Source organism: Diadema antillarum, unplaced genomic scaffold, assembly GCF_040938485.1.
Source record: "Diadema antillarum isolate AM-2024a unplaced genomic scaffold, OU_Dant_1.0 scf00000069, whole genome shotgun sequence".
Lineage (NCBI taxonomy): Eukaryota > Metazoa > Echinodermata > Echinoidea > Diadematoida > Diadematidae > Diadema > Diadema antillarum.
In genome coordinates this window covers 3,374,564-3,396,483 of record NW_027270958.1, presented here as the reverse complement: position 1 = coordinate 3,396,483, position 21,920 = coordinate 3,374,564, and the positions used below count along the sequence as shown (strand labels likewise).

The 21,920-nt window shown below is 37.2% G+C and overlaps 1 protein-coding gene across 1 annotated transcript in view; it reads left to right on the top strand.

Annotated features, from left to right (window-relative positions):
• LOC139716713 (NXPE family member 3-like) overlaps positions 1-15,694 on the top strand; it is a 33,920-nt gene extending 18,226 nt beyond the window's left edge. Inside the window, exons 2-5 of the mRNA XM_071628241.1 lie at positions 8,049-8,474; positions 9,302-9,471; positions 12,844-12,902; positions 14,764-15,694. Coding sequence (XP_071484342.1) covers positions 8,049-8,474; positions 9,302-9,471; positions 12,844-12,902; positions 14,764-15,587 — 1,479 coding nt within the window. The 3' untranslated portion in view covers positions 15,588-15,694. The remainder of the gene's footprint in view (positions 1-8,048; positions 8,475-9,301; positions 9,472-12,843; positions 12,903-14,763) is intronic.
• The last annotated feature ends 6,226 nt before the right edge of the window (positions 15,695-21,920 follow it).

Genomic DNA, 21,920 nt, shown 5'->3' with positions numbered 1-21,920 from the left:
TGCTGTTTTGTTTTTTTTTTTTTTCTGTGGAAGAGGGGCAATCATCTGATCTTATGCATTTGGGTTCGTTATTTCATTTTTTTGTGGGGGGGGGGGAGGGTGAGCATGTCGATTTAATAATCTATTGATTTCTTTACGTTTAATATTAGACGAGGGAATATCTGAGGTTATGGCTGGCCTGGGTGCTGCTTTCTCTCTGACAACATAATCGTCATTAGCAATACTGCAAAGGTTACGTTGTCACCATCGTCAACCTGTCAAGCCTTACCATCATCAATGGTTGTGGATAAAATTAATAGGCCTAATCACTCTGCATAATCTAAGGGAAACAATGAAATCCATCGTCAGCCGGACTTAAATATTCCCATTCGGGTCCAATCGCGCCTTAAATGGGGGTCGCTTCTGATCCCGATCGTAAAAGATATCGTATCTAATCTCAGCAGCCCGTATTGGTTCGCGGTATTCGTATTGGAACGTATCAGTACGTTGCTGCACGTACCAGATCGGGGATCCTGATCGTAATGGTCATGTTAGATCGGTACCAATCGTGAACTCAATCAGGACAATCCTGTCGGATCGTATTTGAACGGCAGACCAGATCGTGACAGATCGTATCGCTTGAAATAGACCAATCGTGACCATATCGCATCCAAGCGTACCAACACGTATTGACTCGCATAACCTCGTATCCAAACGTGAAATTTCAGACGAGTTCAACAAATTTTCCACGATCAGTTACGAATGTCTATTCGTGGCGTTCGCAATGGATCGCACGATAGTGGGAACCCCGCTTAACACAATGAAAGAGCCCTGACTAACCGCTTTCAGATAGCAGGGGAATATTTGCTACCCTCGTGATATGTCAGTATCAAGTTGATGGAATATATAATTTTCACGAAAAATGATTCTTTGTGGAATTCCCTCTATATTTTCTTGATATTATTGTCCTCACATGACGTCATAACCTCTAGTAGTCTCCTTATCCAGCAGTTCCAACACCAAAACTGAAAAAAAGACAACTAAATTCATAACTTTTGGATCGATTGTCCGATTTTCCTCTGACTTTCACTGAATAAATAGATGTGTTCTACTAATGTTGCTGCTTTCACTCATTCCACTTTTCTCTTTTAGGTATTTGTTTCTCTTAATCGAGTGGCTCACAACTTTGAGGGTGTGTGGGTTCGAATCCAAGTCAGTCTCGCTTGAGCAGTGGAGTGTGTGTTATCATGTCCCACCTTTTATAGAGGCAAGGAAGTGTACAAAGATACCTCTCTGGTAGAGGCAAAACACTCTGTCCCTCGGGTGTAGGACGTAAAATGGAGGTCCTTTGTATGAGACAGTCACACCCAAAGACGGAAAAGATCCCGCTTTATTCATTCATCGCAAAATGCAGGGTGCTTAACGTTATGCCCCAGTCACACAGTGCCTTACGATGGGTTACGTCCGCCGCGGATAGATACGGATATGTGCACGCAGGGGGACGCAACGTGGACGCAGGCATCTGCAGAGTCGTATGTAGACGTAACTGTCCGTAACTTGTCCGTTACTTATCCGTAAAGAAACGCAAAATGATGGGGTCAAGCCTGCGAAATTTTGAAATGTTCAAAATTTCGCAGAGGGACTCCACAGATGCAAACTTACGCAAGTAACCGTCACTAAACGTAACTATCCGTAACTGAACGTAACAATCCGTAGCTTAGACGCAGACCATCCGCAAATAAGTTTACCTCCCGTGCATTTGCGTTTATTCCCGTCCACCGTAAGTATCCGAAATCAACCGCAAGCTAAAGGACAAGTTCACCTTCATAAACATAGGGATTGAGAAAATTCAGCAATATTAGTAGAACACATCAGTGAAAGTTTGAGGAAAATTGCACAATCGATGCAAAAGTTATGATTTTTTTTAATTTTTGTGTTGAAACCGCTGGATGAGGAGACTACTACAGCTTGTGAGTCATATGCGTACAACAGTATAAAGAAAATGTAAAAGAAAATTCAACATATTTTCACTTTTTTGGCATAATAAAAGTGCACTTGACTTGCCTCTTTCTAAAGGCAGGGGGAATAATATTACCCATAACATTTGTCGGTAACGAGTCAGGGGAATGTGTACTTTTTTCAAAAGATGGAATTTTGTGAAATTCTCTTTATATTTTTCTTATATTGTTGTACGCATGTGATATATAAGTTATTCATACACTGCAGTAGTCTTCTCATCCAGCGGGTACTGCACAAAAACTTCAAAAATTCATAACTTTTGAACGGATTGTCTGATTTTCCTCAAACTTTCAATGATGTGTTCTACTAATATTGCTACATTCTCTCAATCCTTATGTTTATGAAGGTGAACTTGTCCTTTAACGTATCACAGCACTTACGACCGCTTACGGACATTTACGGGCAGTTACGGATGCTGCCGACAAGTGCGTCCTTTGGCGTTTTCCGTTTTCCTCTCCCATGGGAATAGAGACTCATGGTAAACTGCACCACCCGTGTTGCTCAGCTGCAGCGCATTGTATCTGAAGGAACACTGCGACGCAGTCGGAGCTGTGGAGTGATAGAACCGATGCATGGTCGAGTTATGAAATTTCTCCCACAAATGGTCATTTTACGTGGCACCCATATACAGATGACATTGTTGACCCATGGTGCTGAACTTACTTTTCTTGCACTCTCTGAATGAATGTTATTCGAAAAAGGTCAATCTTTCGGGTAGAGAATGGGGTTACATCATTAAGCATTTACTTTTCTGGCCGGGGACGATGTGGAGCAGCGATAAACTATATAAAATGAGAACGACAGTATTTTCTTAACCACTTTACACTCCATGGAATGAGTATTACATTTTTTATTTTTTTTTATTTTTTGGAAATATAGGAGTTTCTATTCAACGTCCAGATTATATATATGAATATATATATATATATATATATATCTGGAAACTTATCAAGCATTACGGTAACTTTGTTATATCAGTCTCCTTAACATAACCCAATAAGTCATGACTATCGATGCACAATTACAGCTAAATCAAAATTGATTGTTTTTTTTTTCTATTCCATGACTGTAATTTAATTTTTCTTACTATATTGTTTAACTCATCGATCTATACTATATTTATATGTGGTATAATTATGCTATGTATACTGAACATTGATGACGTATATTCGTATTTGAGTTGCACAAAATCAATTCAAACTTAGAGTTCAAAATGTCATTTTTCTTCTATTGCTGTAAATGAAAATAAAGGAATGCGAAAAGTCTTCACAAGTTGTACGTGACATAATTTCAGCTTTTCCCTAGTGTACAATATAAGACAGTCCAATATGTGATAACGTTGTCGTCATAATACACTAACTGTGCAGGGATCGTCATAGAAAACCACATTGTCCATAATTATTCATAACAATCTGAAACTATCCGTAACTCCCCGCAAGTAATCAGAAGTATTCAGAAGTTTACGCGAGTCGAAAAAGCAATAAGGTGTCAATTCGTATTATCCGCAAATGGACGCAGGTGTCCGCATCTGATCGTATCTGTCCGTTTCGCCTGCATTTTTCCAATATTTTTTTATTAAAAATTCTTATGACGGCAAGAGATCCGCGAGAGTCCGCAGGAAAAATGACTCTTTTGAACGTAACTCCGGATGCAGAGCATTATGTGACTGGGGACTAGCCCGGTGAATTAATGGGCCGCCCCGAGTACACTGTTCCTACAGCCGAACCCATGTATGGAAGACCACAAGTAAGGGATGTACCTGTATATAGGGCTCACACGGGTAAACAATTGAGTATATGAATATAAGAACGACCCAAGTCCATGGAGGATCATTTCGAGTAAACTAAAAAAAACTTCATATCTTTTTTATTTGTCCAATAATATTCTATTTAACTGTGATGGGAAGGCAACATTGTATATACAAATTAGAACATAATATTATTATGACAATTAACATTTACATTAATTGTGGAGAGGCCATTTTGTTTGCTGGACTTGGGTCGTTCTTTGATTCATATGGACTTGGGTCGTTCTTTGATTCATATACATGATATTCTGCTATAGAGATGGGAGAAGGATGAGAGAGGGCGCTATTATATGAATGTAAGAATGACCCAAGTCCGTCATTCTTACATTAATATAAGATTTAACTCATTCATTTCAGGCACTTCCGGGGGTAATTAGGATTTATCATTTACACACAAGATGAGTCCATGCATAAGCTACAATTTCCCATGTCAAACTGAATTTTGCCAAAAATTGGACTTGGGTCGTTGTTATATCCATATACTCAATTCCCCGTAGAGACGAGTGTTCAATTTCAAAATTCAAAAAAAAAAATCTTTAAAATAGCTGGGAGAAATGAGGCGTTTCATCTTCACTAACCTGGATAAGTGAGCTACACCCTGAAATCTTTAAAGGCTTCCGTGGCGGTATAAATAGAACGTTGGGTGGTAGAAGGTTTCACGGTGCACCACGTATTCTTTGTAGGGTAAGTGTGTGACTCTGAAAAGGGCCTATCCAATCCCAATCAGGGATCGGGTATGTATTATAGTCCCTTTAAATTCCATGAGAAAAGCTTTTGTCTTCAAACCAAAATGCAGTTCGTAGAGGAATTCATACTCAATATCAGCAGCTTTCAGTTTTATGCCAAACAGCATTATTGATTTTTTTTCCTTCATTTATTTTGTTATCTTTGGTACGAATTTGTGAAGAGGTCTGGTACATTCCATTTTATTTACAATTCAGGTGTGAGCCCTAAAGGCTATCCAGCCATCTTGTCGAGTAGAGCATGAAAACGACCAAACAAACAGGCCAAAAGGGAATAGATTATACTAATTTTTGTCTTTTGACAAAAAAAAAGTCATTTGAAAAGTTATTTTACTTTCAAGGAAAGAAAGTACTTCTCTGATATATTTGTCAATTATTAAGCCTTCTTCTTTTAGAAAGCAATCGTCTGTTTGCCAACTCTTAATCTATTTCACAACCGTTCATATCTTGCTCTATCGTTCGTCTTTTTGCAAATCATCTGTCATTCACAAATCAGTTACTATTGTATACAATATCTGTCTATCGAACATTCATCTTTTTGTAAATTGTTCGTCCTTCACAATCATTCTTATTGCAAATCTTTTTTTTTTTTTTTTTTTTGGTCTTTGCACAAACGCTCGTCTGTTTGAAAGCCATGCTGGCGTATATTTGCTTTGTTATATAACCAAGATATTTGCCAAAATGTTGTTCATGCCAATTAAATCTCTCATGGAATTCACATCTTTCGGGAATCAATCATATTTTTTCCCAAAAACAAAATCGTTTTTTTTTTTCGGGCGAGGGAAGAGACTCAGAATTCGGAGCTTGATTAAAGTGCTGTGCATGAGAGATTGCACAGTTGCATGCTCACAGTACTACTAGTACTGTATTTGCTTTGCAGCTGCCTCAAAGACAGCATTTTTTTTCAAGCATCCATGACATCCTAGTTTCCCAGTGACGAATTTTGTCGCCGTTTTTTTTTTTCTCACGTTATGTAAATCCTAGCTCTGCAAATAAAAATGACATGGGATGATTACACTGCTGGCACTGATGGGAAACTCATTGGTCATGTCAAACTTCCAATCCCCGTAATCCACCATAAGAGAAAAGAAAATAAATTTGTCACAAAACCATCCCTTCGAAACACCTCTGTTAATCAAAACTTCTGTTATTCTATATGATACATTATAAGACATTGGTTCGTTTGATTTTGTTTTATATCGATTTGTAGTTCCGCTAATTCATTTTTCGCTGTCTTATGTATTTTCTGAGCATCCCATATTGTACACGCTTTGCTTTTTAGTGGGACCCTCTCTTTCCATTCCAAATCTTAATTTACTTGTACTATATGTATATGTATACATTGAAAAAAATGCAAGTATGTTTTGTTCATGGCGATTGAGTTAGTAATTTTTGCATGTAGCTTGTTAATTTACGTTTTTGCAGTTATTACATATATGTTTTGCTTATACATTGTGTATAGTTTCTCTTTTTACTTGATGGAAATGAAAATAAATTTGAATCTTGAATCTTGAATAAGAAAAGTCAAGCCAGTGACGTTACAATGCTGCCTACAATCTATGTCAAAATAGAGCCTTTCAACCGCAGGCGATATCGAAAGAAACTCTCACTCAAAATGAACATCAGTACCCTTCAATTGACGGTGCCAGGATGTGTCCGCTCTTATCCAAGAGATTATAGAAAGCATCCAGGATACCAAAAATTCAAAGCTATATCAGTTCGATTTGGGTACAATTCGTATATTGGTCAAATCTGACCTAGTAAAAACGTACCACAACAAGCACTTGAAAATAGATCAAACTTGAATAGAAACAACCAAATCAAGGGGCAATGATACGTCAAAACTTGTCACTTATTAACATTTTCTGTATCAGTGACTTTAGACAGTGTGCGCAACGCTATTATGTTTTCGGTGCCGTTCGGTTTTCAAAGCACACAAAAGGTTAAAGGGATATTTTGACTGACATAAGGATACAGCTTTTAAGTTTTTGCAAGAAATTTAAAAATCCACTTAATGAAATATAACAGAGGATACAATTCTAAGAGAAATTCGAAGTTTATTTTGATGAAAACTAGATTTGAAATGGCTGAGATATCAAAAAAAAATTAAAATGAAAAGAATGAAAAAAAAACCACACAAAGTAAAACAAAGAGACACCCCCCTTATTAGGATCGCTTTGCTTTGAATGTCTCAGCTACTTCAAAACCAATATTCCTTAAATAAACTTCCTCTTAGAATTGTATGCTGTTTAATATTCTATTAGATCTTTCTCAATATCTCATAATAAAAAAGGTAATTGGAAGCCTGAAGCTGGTCATCTCAACCATAATTATATCATCTCTTTAAGGTAGAATATGAGAAGGTAGAAACGCGTCACAATTCATCCCTACGCATGCAGGCGGGAGATATTGTTCCCGAACATGAAACACCATTATTCACCAAATACTCATTACTCACAGTATTCAGAGCTAGCCCCATTTGGAGACCAGGGCCCGTTTCATAATGAGCTATTATGATTGATCTCAAGCTCACTTTACTGAGCGTTTGAAGTCAATGAATCAACATTAATATTGATCGTATAACTTTATTTTGTTAAAAAGTGACGTTTGATTTAAAGTTTGAATTGCATCTATCGTAATATCATTATCATTATGACACTTGGGCCTGTTATACATTTTTTTTAAAGTTCAGATCAAACATTAGTCTCTGAATACTCGGATCTGACTGGGTAATAACTGACTTATGTTTGATTTTTGACGTAAGTTTGGTTGCATCTTTTTTATGCAACAGGGGCCTGATATCTTTTATACTGCAGCTAAGTATGGGGTATCCAGCCATCTTGTCAGATGGAGAATGAAGACAAACAGACTATCGAGCAAACAAAACACGAACAAACAAAGGCAAATGTTTCAAGGGTATCAAACTTAATTGACAGAAGATCATTATGTTTTACTCCTTCCAGTACGCTGCACTTCCATTATCTTTTACATTATCCATTCGTTACACATACCAAGTTAGGGTCCCAAGACAGATAGACTCATAAATATTCCATTCAATGACTGGAAAGCAGGGACAAAGAATCTATTTTCGGTATTCATCGAAATTATTGACTGTTTTAACATAGTACCAAAATCAGGGTAATGTAATGAAACTTAAACCAGCAAAAAACAATCGAATGAAGCATGCAAATGCAGCTGTATAAATAAAACTACTTTGTTAATTCATAAGGAAAAAACATGTATCAAGTTACAACATAATGTAGCCAACATTTGATTGGAAAGGCAATTAGTTAATTCACCGAGTATAGATCGACATGATCTCACAAATTCCCACACGGGAACGTGCTTGCACAAAAGCCTGCTTGTATATGCAATCAATCAAATCCCCCTCTCTCTTTCTATTTCCCTTTCGCTGTCTCTTTCTCAGACATATATATATATATATATATATATATATATATATATATGTATAAAATTTTGAAAATTTAATTTCTTGGCAGAAACTTTCATTCACGAGCAATAAATATTCTACAGTAGAGCTGGTCCGTAATCCCGGCGTTTTCAAGGTCGGTGACGTGATACAGATCCGTATCAACGCGCGAAGCGAACAGAATCTAACCAAGAAATATGGAGGGGACTACTTCCGCGTAAAATTGTACACGGCGAAGAGCAAGTCTTCGACAAGCTTTGACGTCACGAACGATCTCGGCAACGGAACCTACGTCGAAAACGTCACCCTCCGATGGCCGGGTAGGATGGAGATTCACGTGTCCATGATCCATTGCGCGGAGGCGGTCCGAGTGCTCGAGAAGATTCGTGGGCCGGGCCAGCCGGCGAGAATGGTCTTCACCGGCCGCTACATGACGACGGTCGATAAGAAGCCAGTTTTCGAGGACCGCAAATGTGTACCAGAAGTCATTGCCGACGTAAGTGGAGGACAAATGAAAATAACTTATCCTAGAAATCTGGGTTTTAAGGTCACCAACTCTGAATCTGGGCTTTTAAAGGCACCAACTGTGAATCTGGGTTTTTAAGGGCACCAACTCTGACATGTGGGGGCAACTAACATTGAATACATCTAAACTTTTTGTTGTTGTTGTAAAGACACTTTATACTAGGTCTCTTTTTGTTCATTTTTCTTCATTTGTATATTGTATGGACATTCATACGTCCAACTTAGTATATCCCTATATAATTCTATGCCTTTGATGAAAGAGTATGTTTTTTGTGTGTTGTAATGTTTCCGTCCCTCAAAATTCTTATAACTTAAATAAAAGTTTCATGCATTGCTCTGCTCCTTTTCACCTTTTTAACTTGAACAAAGTGAGCTTACATTAAAAACGCAAGTTTAATATCTTCCCAAGATATGCCTATAGGAACCTGAGTATCATGCTTTTCACCCTCCTTGTAAAATACAAGATTGATTGGTCGACGATCAGTATCCATACTCCACGGACGCTTTCCTAGCGAAACCTTGCTTTGGAACATACCCTCCGCGCAGCTAGGGACGTTAGAATTCTTTTGTTTGATTTCAATTGATTGTTTCAATGCAGCCGTTTTCATTTGGCAACCTTCCTGTAGAGTATAATCTACAAACAGCGGCAGGTCATTACGTTGTTCCTTAAATGGATAATTTAGAACCTCAACCCCCCCCCCCCCATCCTAAATCAATCGTATTCATTCAATCAAGTTGTTTATTAGGGATATATCTAAATTCTGTTACCGTCTGTGTTTGTGTAACTAACATTGATAGGAATCCGCGTGTGACTTCACGGATAACCGGACGGGCTATCCGTTTTTCTGCCAACTTCCGACAAATGGCGCCCTAAAGTGTGACGACTGGACCATGTGGGTAACGAATGGCAGCTCCGCGTCTTTTTGCCTGGACATGTTAACGGAAGAGGAAAAACAGTATCTGAGCATGTATGACACAACTTTCATTTTTTCATCTTTAAAGTTCGTTTTGTCAATTATAGAAACTATTTGGTTCGTCATCGATATGAGACGATTGAATCTGGTCTCAGTCTAAATGATGGTGGGTGGCATATTGGGCACTTCCACTCCATCCCCTCAAAAAAAGAACAAAAATCTGAGCAATCTAACAAGCGATCGAATATCTCTTTTCTTTTGAAAATAATAGGATGGATATGTTTGCTTCGCAATTATGAAAATCTGCATTATTGTTTCATTTTGTCACAAACTTAAAAAGAAAGTTCTTCACAAAATACTTTGAGAGGCAAATTGGGCATTTTGGTAAACTATTAATGCTGCCATATCAACATTGTCCACCATGATAAACAACAATGTATGACAAAATATCGTCACCTCTCACTTCCTATTAGCCGACAGGCTTGCAATTGTCCTGTGTCAAGTTCAAGTTCATGTTCAAGTACCCTCTGCAATTTCTTCATAATATTGAGTGCAAAATTTCAGAACAGCCATGCATGCTCTGTTGCTCGCATTTGTTTATATAACTTATTTTAGTACCACACCCTTGAACAAATACGCGTAAAGTATTTACCCACGGTGACGCGTGAGTATCCAAACTAGGTCGTGACGACCACGTCCAGTTAGTTTGCAAATGATAATCCAACAAGTTATTATCCAGCAAGTCATCCAGCAAGCCACAGCTTCGATGTAGCAATGTCCACATAGATGAAAATGAAATCGGCCACCAATATAAGTGAATCAACTGTTCACAGGCAATATGTCTTTCAAGCCTTATTGCCACAAAATATATAGCAGGTCAGCAAGCAACACAGCCTGACTAGTTCTTTCAGTTTCAGAAGTGACGTAACTCTCAGAGGAAAGGTGTAGGGTACTCTGCCTATACGTCGGACTTTCTGTTGCCTGTCTAGGTCCCTTCAACCATTCTCGAACGTTCTGTAATTTCTCAAACCTAGGGCTACGTATCTGTGAGTTCTAGGTCCTTCCACACACCCTCATTGTCTAATTATAAGCATGGTATGCCAAAAAGTTAGCTAAAATTAGCTAAAGAAAACACCGGGCTGCACACTACAAAACATGTACTGTACAGTGTATTCATTGGCTCACGGTGTGTACTCACTCACACACACACACACACACACACACACACACACATAATACATACTAGGAATTAGTATATATACACAACTACACACATGGGTGAAAGGGATTTCCCTGGAGGGGTGTGCTTGAACATACTAGCAGTTCTACTACATTGCATCAGTAGCCACAAAATAATGCAGGCACTATACCTAGAATGCTGTAATTGTCACATTGACTGTGTGTGTTCTTTCCTTTTGCATGCATACACTGGCAGCTTTACAGATAGAAACTTCATCTCAATTCCTGTCAATCCAATATGTGTACATGCATGCCGTCATTTAGACATCCATAATACGTCATCAATATTATATGTACACTCTTAAAACATCCGAGTCAGAACTGACCCGGAACCGGGTCCGTTGGGGCCACACACCGTTCCGGGTCAGAAATGACTCTGAATGGGGTCAGATATGACCCATTCAGAGTCATGAATTGGGTCAGCGTGACCCCATTCGGGGTCTTCATGACCAAATCCCAAGTCATTTTTGACCCGGAACGGTGTGTGACCCCAACGGACCCAGTTCCGGGTCAGTTCTGACTCGGATTTTTTTAGAGTGTACATTTATGACAATAGGTCTGCATAGATAAAAACAACTACAAAGAGAAGGGGAGAGGGAGAGATAGGACTACAGACAAAGCATTAAAATGTCATTGATTTCATCAAAGGAATGGTATATTGGAGGAGATGAAGATTTGGCCATTAACTTTTTGCGAGAAACCAAGAAACCACCTATGAAATAATACAGATCATACCATTCAAATAGAAATTCAAAGTTTATTGAAAGAAAATCGGTTTTGGAATGGCTGAGCCATTCACAAACAAAATCAAAAAAGCGATTTTAATAAAAGGTGGGTCCAACCTTTTATCAAAATTGCTCTGTTTTGGATATCTCAGCCATTTCAAAACCAATTTTCATCAAATAAATGCGGAATCCCTCTTGGAATTACATACTCTTTCATATTTCATATGAGGTTTCTCATTATGCCAACAAAAATGTTAGAAACCTGAAGTTATGTCTCAACCAAGACTATATGACCCCTTTAACTGTATCCGAAAACCTGCCCTCACTTCCCAAAGTTGTATATGAAGAGTTTGTTTGCAAAAACCGATCAGTCCATTTTTGAAGATTTTGAAGTACAGTCTCTGTCATAAAGTACATAATAATACCTTTTAAATGATATATTGGTCACTACATATAAAGGTAAATTTTTGAAGTTATGGTCAAAAGAAGTGAAAATTTTCATATCATTCTCTTTATTTTTCTTGACCTTTAATTGCAAATATCTCCATTTGGCAAATATGAACTTTTCGGTTTTTGCGAACAAACTCTTCATATCTTCTACCACGTTTGTGGTGTTTTCTTTGTTCATTTCATTTTTCGAACAAGAGCCACATTATAATCACGCTAGCTCCATGTGATTAAAACTCTCAGGAAAGAAAATAATACGTGTGGGATCAGACCTGTAGGAAAAGATGGTCGCACACGATCCGTTGATAATATGCAGCGTTACTTTGTGGTTATGAAAGTGCGCGTTTGTATTCCATTATTCATATGAACTCCGTGCTCCGGGCAGCTAATAGTACAACTAACGTCAGTATCTTTGATACGACACGTCTTTACACAGTGATAAGCATGTGAATTAAAGATTACACTTTGCATCTGTTTTTTCCCCATTATCCAATAAAAACAACAACTGGATTGCGTCATTACGCCCATAAACGGATCGTTAAAGGGGCATGCCAGACAATTTGGTTTCATTTCCCATCATGTAGTGTACATAAAACTATAGTGCCATGTGCTTAAAGTTGAGAATATGTGGTCCCTGAGCAGATAAACCAACCCTTTTAAATAAAAATGTATACATGTATATGTATATGTATATGTATATGTATATGTATATGTAGTATATGTATATGTATATTTATATGTATATGCATATGTATATGTATATGTAGTATGTATATGTATATGTATATTTATATGTATATGCATATGTATATGAGGATGATGGCATAGAGGCTCAAATATTAAAGTAATGTTATTTCAATGTTTATCCAAGATCAGAAAGAATTTGGTTGAAAATACAAGTTGCCACTGATATCTCCCCTTGTTCTTTTCAACTACCAGCAAACATCTTTAGATGATTAATAAGCAACTTTCTGATGTATTGTAATAATAAATGAAATATATATCTCATTTGCAGGCACAAAGTACCCATTAAAGGTTCTCCAATCGTTTTCAACGTTAACAATAACACCAACGGTAAGTAAGCCATTTGATCACATGTTGAAATTTCATTATTCACATCATCAAAATAATACAAAATCATTACAAAGTAACAACTCTCATTTTAACCAGCAAAAGAAAAGCCAAATTAAAATGATACGAATATGTACATGAAATAACCAAATAATATTCACAATGCATACCTCTTACACATCAATGACCTAAGACATTTCAAACGAATCTTGCTTTTGTCATCCTGTGGACTGAATGTACTGCAGCTCAGTCTTTTCACTTATTTAATTTGGCATGGTCGTCTTAAAATACATAATTACTTTCTTTACCTTCATAGATTCAAGTTCATAACAGCCTGATCCTGCTTTTATCATTGGTTACAACTGAGAAAATATAAATTGTTTCAGTAACAAAATGCAGATAAGGAAGGGGACAAAAATCGACTGAAATCAAATGCTCACAAAGCCATTCTAGGAATGCCGATTAGGAAACAAAGCCTTCGTTATTCAAATGTCACCTTGTTTTTATAAATTGAAAAGATTCCTTTCTATCGCACAATATCTTTTCCTATCAAAGAACATCGAAGAAAACATTCTGAACTTCATAGTGGTACCTGAGGTGTGGAGTGATTAGATTAAACCAGCGGTTGTTCTGAAAAGAAAGATATAATAGTTCCTTCACCTGCATCTATTCCGGGTTTAGAGATACTACGCACTGTCTGCATATTTACTCAAGATAAAGGAGCATTTGCATATCAAACTACGCACTTCAGCGGCAAACAGTTTTATTGAGTTCGTCCCGCATGAATCCCTGCAGGCAAACAAGCTGAAAGATAAAACGCAGTGTGTCATGTAAAACTGTTTAGTTTAGAACCTTTATTTTGAAATGTTACAAATATATACACACTGTGTAGATAATATAGGCCTAGTAGGGTTCATGCTCAGTTCATGCTGGAAGACTCGATTCCGATCCAGATTCAAGTCCGAAGTTGAGCTTTTCAGGGTGTCACGTGATATTTCCACGCAGTCATCTTTTTTGTTCACGGCGCCATGAACGCATCTTGAAACTTCTGGTAGCAGCACCATGACATGTAATGAGTCTGCTTTGCCAAGTTTGCTGTACGAATAAAGTACTGGCTCTTTGGAATGGAAAATTTTGATGACATCGTATATAAAAAGATGACTGCCTATAAAAGCCCTGAAAAGCTAAGTTTGGAACCTGACTCTGGTTCGGAGTCCGGTCTTGCAGCATGACAATGGCCAAGAACATTCATCAAAAGTGACTAGTGAAAATGGCAGAAGAGCAATGTGAAGTAAATACAGTAAAAAAGAAAAAAACAGAGAACCTACGGACAAAGCCAAAAAAAGAGAGAAATTTTCGAGCTAGAAAGGCAAAAAAAGTGACTGAACTGTAAATGATCTTTCAACAGGATGAATGGTCCAGACTTGCAATTCTACGGGCGGCGAAAGAAACTAGAGGGATTAGTATAACAATTTGGGATTGATGTGTGCAAACTTTTGACCTCCTGATCTTCTGCAGAGGAATATTTTGAACCATGCATATGCGATTGAGTGTTTTTGAAAACTCATGTATTATAAACGTTACACATATATTCAAAAATTGTCTGTCCCCATTAACATATACTTTGAAAGGATTAAAAGAAGTTGTTAAAATTTGAGGATAATTGTATTCTTCCAGTTGTATGTAAACTTTTTTGCTCCAAAAGTACATATGTAAAATAATAAATACAGAGAAAAATGAATGTAGGCGAACATGCGTGTCATACCAATTAGCCAATATCTTACTTTGAATAGCTGGCATGTTGTATTTATGTACTTTTATAAGGCGTATTCGAGTCATTTTATTCACTTTCACTTTCTCTCAGATTGGTTGGGTAATATGACGAAGTACCAGAAGTCTTTGCCGCCGTGTCTTCCCGGTCAACATCTCAAGAACGCCATCCCTTCAGGATTCTTTTTCAACGACGTGTGGTACTCGGACCAGTGCGAAATACAACGCCCAGATAAAGCAGAGGCCTTGGCGTGCATGCGAAATAGGGACATCTACATCTATGGGGATTCCACTGTGCGGCAATACTATGACTTCTTGGCAAGTGCGTATGGACCAACGCTGAGAGGAAAGAGACCAAGGGACAAGACGGAAACCCAAGCAGGTCCTAAGGTGGCAGCAGACACCACCAACAACATCACTGTCCATTATAACTTCCAAGGGTTTCCTGCGCGACCGTCTTCCTTCTTACGCCGAAACTCACTGGACTACATCGTCAACAGGTTGGACAGCCAAGAGGCAAATGATCGCACGGTCGTTCTGATCTGCGTTGGAACTCACTACACAATCTACTCACTCGAAATGTACCTGCAGAGAATTAAGGACATCAGGGCGGCGGTGGAGAGGCTGCACGCAAGAAGCCCTAACACACTGGTCGTTCTGAAGAGCGCCAACACCAGGAATCACAAGGGCCTGATATCCATTCTTACCAACAGCGAATGGTACATCAAAACCATCGATCTAAAGATGAGAGAGGTCTTTTCGGATTACGCCAAGGTGGCCTTCATAGACGCCTGGGATATAACCGTCGCACAGAACTTCCCACATAACGTTCATCCCAAAGCGCCCGTACTGAAAAATCTCGTAAACTACTTCTTTTCTTTTATGTGCCCAAAAGATGAGCCAGTGTCACAGCATTGACGATTGTTCATTTCTAAGTTTAATTTACATTTAAGATATTGAGAGAAAGAGAGGCAGAAGGAGAAAGAGCGAGAGAGGGAGAGAGAGAGAGAGAGAGGGAGAGAGAGTGAGAGAGAAAGAGAGAGAGAGAGGGAGAGAGGACTATAGTTAAGACAATGGTGTTCTGGACTCAAAGGCCCGGATTCAGATGCTACAAATGAAACCAAAAACCATGGAGCGCCAAGTGTCGCATGGAGTATTTCGTTACGAAATCAATCAGTCGAAGAAATGATTATTACCTCCGCCAAGGGAGGAGGTTATGTTTTCGTTACCGTTGGTTTGTTCGTTCGTTCGTTCGTTCGTTCGTTTGTCTGTGCGCAAAATAACTCAAAAAATATTAAGCGGATTGGAATGAAACTTGCAGGAAAGGTTGAGAATGACACAAGTACCAAACGATTAACTTTTGGTAATGATCCAAGAATTTGGGGGGAATTTATGTAGGATTTTTGATATTATGGCAGGTATGGTCAATGAACTTGGGAGTTCAGGCTGGGCGTATTTGAAACTAGCTTCCTGATTGGCTGTTGCTACTGGAAGTTGCCATTCCAGCAAGAGTTGCTATAGTTAAATCTTTTATGAAATGGGGCCCAGATCTATAATCTTGGTTTATACTTTTCTACCATTCGTATATCTGAATTGTCCGTAGAATTTTCCTCAAACACCTGTTTAATGAAATGAAATGAAGACCGTGTATAGCAAACAAATTTCAAGCATTATCATGACGACAAAGCTATCAAAATTTGCCATCTGATGAGTGGATGTTACTTAAGCTAGTTCTACGGGCAACTTGTCTTTCGATATTAACATCAGCTACAGAATGTTTTATTCGATATCATCTTTTCGAATTCATGTAATCATTAATTTTTAGTAGAATGATATTTCCATCAGAGATGTTATAGCAAATCATTTCCTGTTTGTTTATGGGTTTTTTAATTCAATAATTTCATGTATTAAAAAGAATGAAGCAAACAAATCAATCTTTACTCAATGGTAAGGTAATTCGTTCTGAGAATAATATTTTCACAGAACTTTAGCAGCCAAGTATAAAGTCAGTTGACTTGACCGCGACGAGTTAAACAATGTTGGGATAGGGGTCTGGCTTCAAAACGGAAAAATCGGCCGAAAGTATAGTTACAAAGTAACAACCTATAATTGACGGCCCATCTATGTAGGTATATCTCGTTAATCACCATCAATTTTATGAAAGGAATCACCTGCATTGTAAATGGCTTCTAATTTGCTTGAGGATGCGTTCATGATTTCTTTTATTGCTGTTTGTTAATCCATGTGTTCTTTTGCTGCGCACAAAACTTCCTTGAGACTTGTTCCTGGCGTATAGATGCGTGAACCATTTTTTGGCTAAAATATAACAGATATCAGGAAGGCCTGCAAGACTCTTTTTAAAGAACACATTGTATAGATCCCTGACATCTGATTGGTTGAATGCGGGTCACATGACATTCAGAAAACTCAGCTTTTCCCACGCTCACTCTTAATGGTAGTGCATTAGACGTTTATTGAACGGTGAATTAAGCGAACTATAGTCGTGCAATAGATCCTAGGACACACTGCGAGATGACTAGATCTAGTCCTAATTGTTAGTCCTCCTAAGATAGGCTGAACATTAAATCTATTTTGGTCTAAACCACGCCTATATCGTGTGTTGTATAATTCACCGTTGTATCATTCCTGCTACGGTTGGAATATTATATTCGGTGCAAGTTTAATCGCTCTATTCACCTCCACTTCGCGTCGTTGAATAGAATAGTGAAACTTGCACGCCCATGTAACACAATCGCATCATAACCGTTTGTTGTATACTATAAGCCCTATTTGTATTCATGTTTTAACACAATGCTTTAAAAGAGAGAAAGAAAGGAGAGCATCTTGGTCCGTTCTCATCATGTGAACTCAGTAACATGCCATTTTCCCATCGCATGTAGATAATAAAAGATGTATGCAAATTTTTAGCAACTTATATAACGAAAAAGACTTTCGTTCTTTGAAAAGAGAGAGAAAAAAACAACTTACCCATTGTCTGTTTGTTTTTAATCTTCATCCTAATCTAGTGTGTACATCCGCCCTACTTTCAAAGATTTTTAACAGGCTCTACATGTACCATAGCCTTAAGGAGTTGAAATATGACTTGGCCCTATCAAGGAAAATATCTGAAGAGTACCCCCGGTACTAATTGTTAAAAAGACAATTACAAGTGATCATTCTTATTTTTAAACTTTAAAGGCGATAAGTACCTACTTTTGCGTTCTTCCCACGTTCTGTCAATGCACAAAGATTCATTCTCAAATTATTGTTGTAGATTGTAGCGATATGGATTAACAATAAGAGTATACTTTTAAACTTGCTTGCCTTCTTGTAAACATGATAAATCTTTAATGTCACGAAATTGTACATTTATGAGGAAGTCGATGAGGGTTTATACAGGACTAAAGCAGAATATCTTACATTGGAGATCCTAAATCATCAGCTTTCGAATTTCCAATTTCGACACAATTTTATCTGAACATCATACTAGCTGAACAAAAACAAACTGATCAATGTGACAACAGGAAGTGCGAACATTTCGAAAAATTTCTTGAGCTATACAGTTATGTGAAATGGAAGTATCAATAACGATATAGTAGAATCATTTTAAATTGTGGTTTCCTGTTAAATGGATGTACTCTGTTAAATGGTCGTATCAGTAAAATGGTGGCATTATATAATGTGGGATCCTGCATAATGGTGGCATTTTGCAGAAAAGCAGTTGGCAAACTTTAAAAAAGTGGTATATCATGTTAAAATAGTGGTATATCTGGTAAAATGAATGCATCAAGACAGTATTCATTGGTGCTTATAATGATCTTGTGTATGATGCGTGTATTCAGATTCATCAGAATGCATTCACACCACGTAATCAACCATCGACCCAAGGGGTCACAATACCTTGCTGGCAACCTTTTACATGATATTATCTATACACACAAAACGAAAGGCAGTTGATTATCAAAGAAAGAAGAAAAACAGCATATAAAAAGATACCGCTGTGCCATCGTGTGCCAGCTTTACAAATGGTCGTCTGTAATGCTATTGCCTCACTGCAAACTCATTCTTCAATTTTGTAGAGGCTCAATAAATAACACTTGTTTCTCGGCCAGAGCCCCGTTTGATAAAAAGATTAAATCGATTTTAAATTTTCTTAACACACAGGCTGCCATAGACTTACAGTTGAAATCAACTATATAATCAATTTTAACTCTTCATAAAACAGGGCCCAAAGCATGTAGCATTTTCACATGCATCACATACTGATGTCTACAGGAGTCTCGAAACCCGATCTGAATGCCCCCAGTATAATTAGCAACCAAATCACATAGCACTTCTATGTTATCCTCTGATTTTCTTTATGCAGACAAAAAACTTATTACCTCCGCCGAGGAACAAGGTTATATATGTTTTCATCGGCGTTGGTTTGTTTGTTTTTCTGTGTGCAAAGTAACTCAAAAAGAAAGTTGAGAACGGATTGGAGTGACACTTGCTAATGACACAAGGAACAGATGATTAGATTTTGGTATATATAGCAATCATTTAAATGGATTTTTGAAGGTTTCTTTTTATCTTTTTGAAGATAGGGTGAGTGAACTTTGGAGTTCGAGCTGCGAGTATTTGAGGTTTGCATACGCGCTCTAAAGCGCGTGCTCTGCTCGGGCGAGGCACCGCGCAGCTGGATGTTGATAAGGTAAAGAAAAAACAAAAACAACGAAAAAGAACCAAACTTCTATATTGGGAAATTGGGACGATATTTTCACCAAGTCTGGGATGGATAAAAATGAGCTGCTTGGCGGAGGTCTGCGCTCTAAGAGTGCTTTTGTAGTTATCATCATTATTATCATTAAGGGTTGTTTTACAATCAGGGTACGCACTTCAGATTTTGACATTATCAGCATCCAGCAAAAAAAAAAAAAAAAAGTGTAGACACTACATTAATACAAAATCTGGTATGGCATGTTATTAGGCCTAGTTACCTTAACCTTTAACAGCAAAAAAAAAAAAAAAATTGATAAAGCTTACAAAATTGTCAAAATATGTCAAAATGAGCCAATTTGGGCAGTTTTTACAGTCTCATTTGATTTTTTCAAAATTTGAGAATGTACATCTATGAAACCAATGACCATAACACAGAAATACAATATCAGAATGAGCAAATGAAATGTGGATATTAAAAACTGTGTGTGTCATGATATCTAGGACGCAATTAAAAAATTTGGGTTTGAAGCATGATTAATATGCATATTCCGTCAAAAAATGTCCTCTCCGAAAACAGTTTAATAAGTTTTTTGAAGACTTGAGAACTCAAACAATTACATACCCTTTGCAAAGTCTCACTCATACCCTACACATGCAGGGTATTTGTGTAACCCACACTCATTTAATTTTCAGGCAGTGCACATTTGAATTTTGATGGTTTCAATTCCGTCCAAAAGCGTCCTCTCCGAAAAATGACATATTTGTTCAGTACTCCACAGGAATATGTACGTTTTAAATCCTAGTTATGTTATTATCAGTGCTAATAGTTGTCTATCATTTGTATGTATCAAGACTTATTCATATGCTTTTCTTCATTTATTTAACTCATGTCAAACAAAAAATGACCTCTCCGAATGGTAGTTGCACATCAATGAAAATGAGAATTAAAGGTAACAAACTTACAAAATGTTACTAAAAAGTGAGTTATGATTTATTGAAAACATTTTGCAATCATATTGCCCCCATATTTCATAATATGAAATAAATGCCTCTTTGACTTGTAATATCATTTCAAACTCCCATTGATGAAACTGCGAATTAAAAACAAAGAAGAGAGGAACATTCAGCATTCTTTGTTTTCTATTAGTACGTATATATTTAATGATGTTCATCACACACTGAACATAACCAGAGTCCTTCGGTTCGCTGTACAGACATTTATAATCACAGAATCAAGTATTTCGGAGAGGACAATTTACTTTGACACATTCACCATATGAATGGAATATGAACAAGAAAAATGAATGAAAACACACAATCACCAAGATTTATGCACAAGCACACAGAAAACACAGTACAATGGTTATGGTTTAATTACCCTATCCCCCCCCCCCAACAAAACCGATGAATCATAAACAAACTCCACATGTATAAATGCATAATACTCTGCATTGCAGCACAATGTAGTGTGCTCCCAAAAACGAAAATGTACTGAGTATGATCCATGCGATGTAAAATCTGAAAGAAAAGCTCCTGTTATTGGTTACATTATTTCACATTGCAAACAACTTGAATTGAGAATTCTGCCCTCATAGTGCATTAGGAGCCCTTCTGCCTTAACAACCATAAAACTATTAGAAGGAAAATGTTACTCTGTGGAAACTGGTCCAAAACATTTTGGATTTTAGACCTGTTTGATTATTCTTATTTGTAGTACGTATGCTGATTTACTTCAAAGACTTACTAATTAGACATAATAAAGAATGCTTTTATCACACACACACACACACACACACACAAAATGCCTAGATAATGAAAAAAAATGCCTTCGCCTTTTACTTGTTCATGCAGGCATCTCAAATAATTGATATAATGAATAATGAATAACATTTATATAGCGCTTAATACTGATGTTTCTAAGCGCATAATATATACAATGTAATACTCTTGATATATCAAGAGTATTACAAGTTGCTTGTTCATATAAAAAAAATGTTTGGATTTTAAAAAGTATAAGAGAAATCAGATATGGCGAATCAACCTTGTCACATCATGCTTGGAACACACCGTACAATGTAAATTTACACTATGTGAACATGTTTTACCACGATAGGGTTTAATTTGTAATATGATGCAATATTGATAATCAAGAAAGTCATAAGCATCACTTTTTACTGACACTTTGTACACAGCAGATAACAATGAAGAGCCACATTTGCACCCATTCTATATGTATACATGTATCTGGAGTGCAATTTTTGTGAATGTCAATAATATGTCCTCTTTGAGAAGAGGTATCTTCTCCAAAGTGACATTTTAAATGCTTTTAGTAAACATTATGTCACAGTGCATTTAAGATTTGCATACAAAAACACCTCAGGTGCTACACAACATATACTTTACCTAAGATACAAGAACCTACAAGAACCTAAGAACTTTTTTAAACTTTCGCCTCTTTGAGGATTTACAGGACTTGTAATTTATGTAGCCCAATCTAAGTATTCTTCAGGGATTCTCTGTATCATCCAATTCTTTGATTTTTATGGAAAT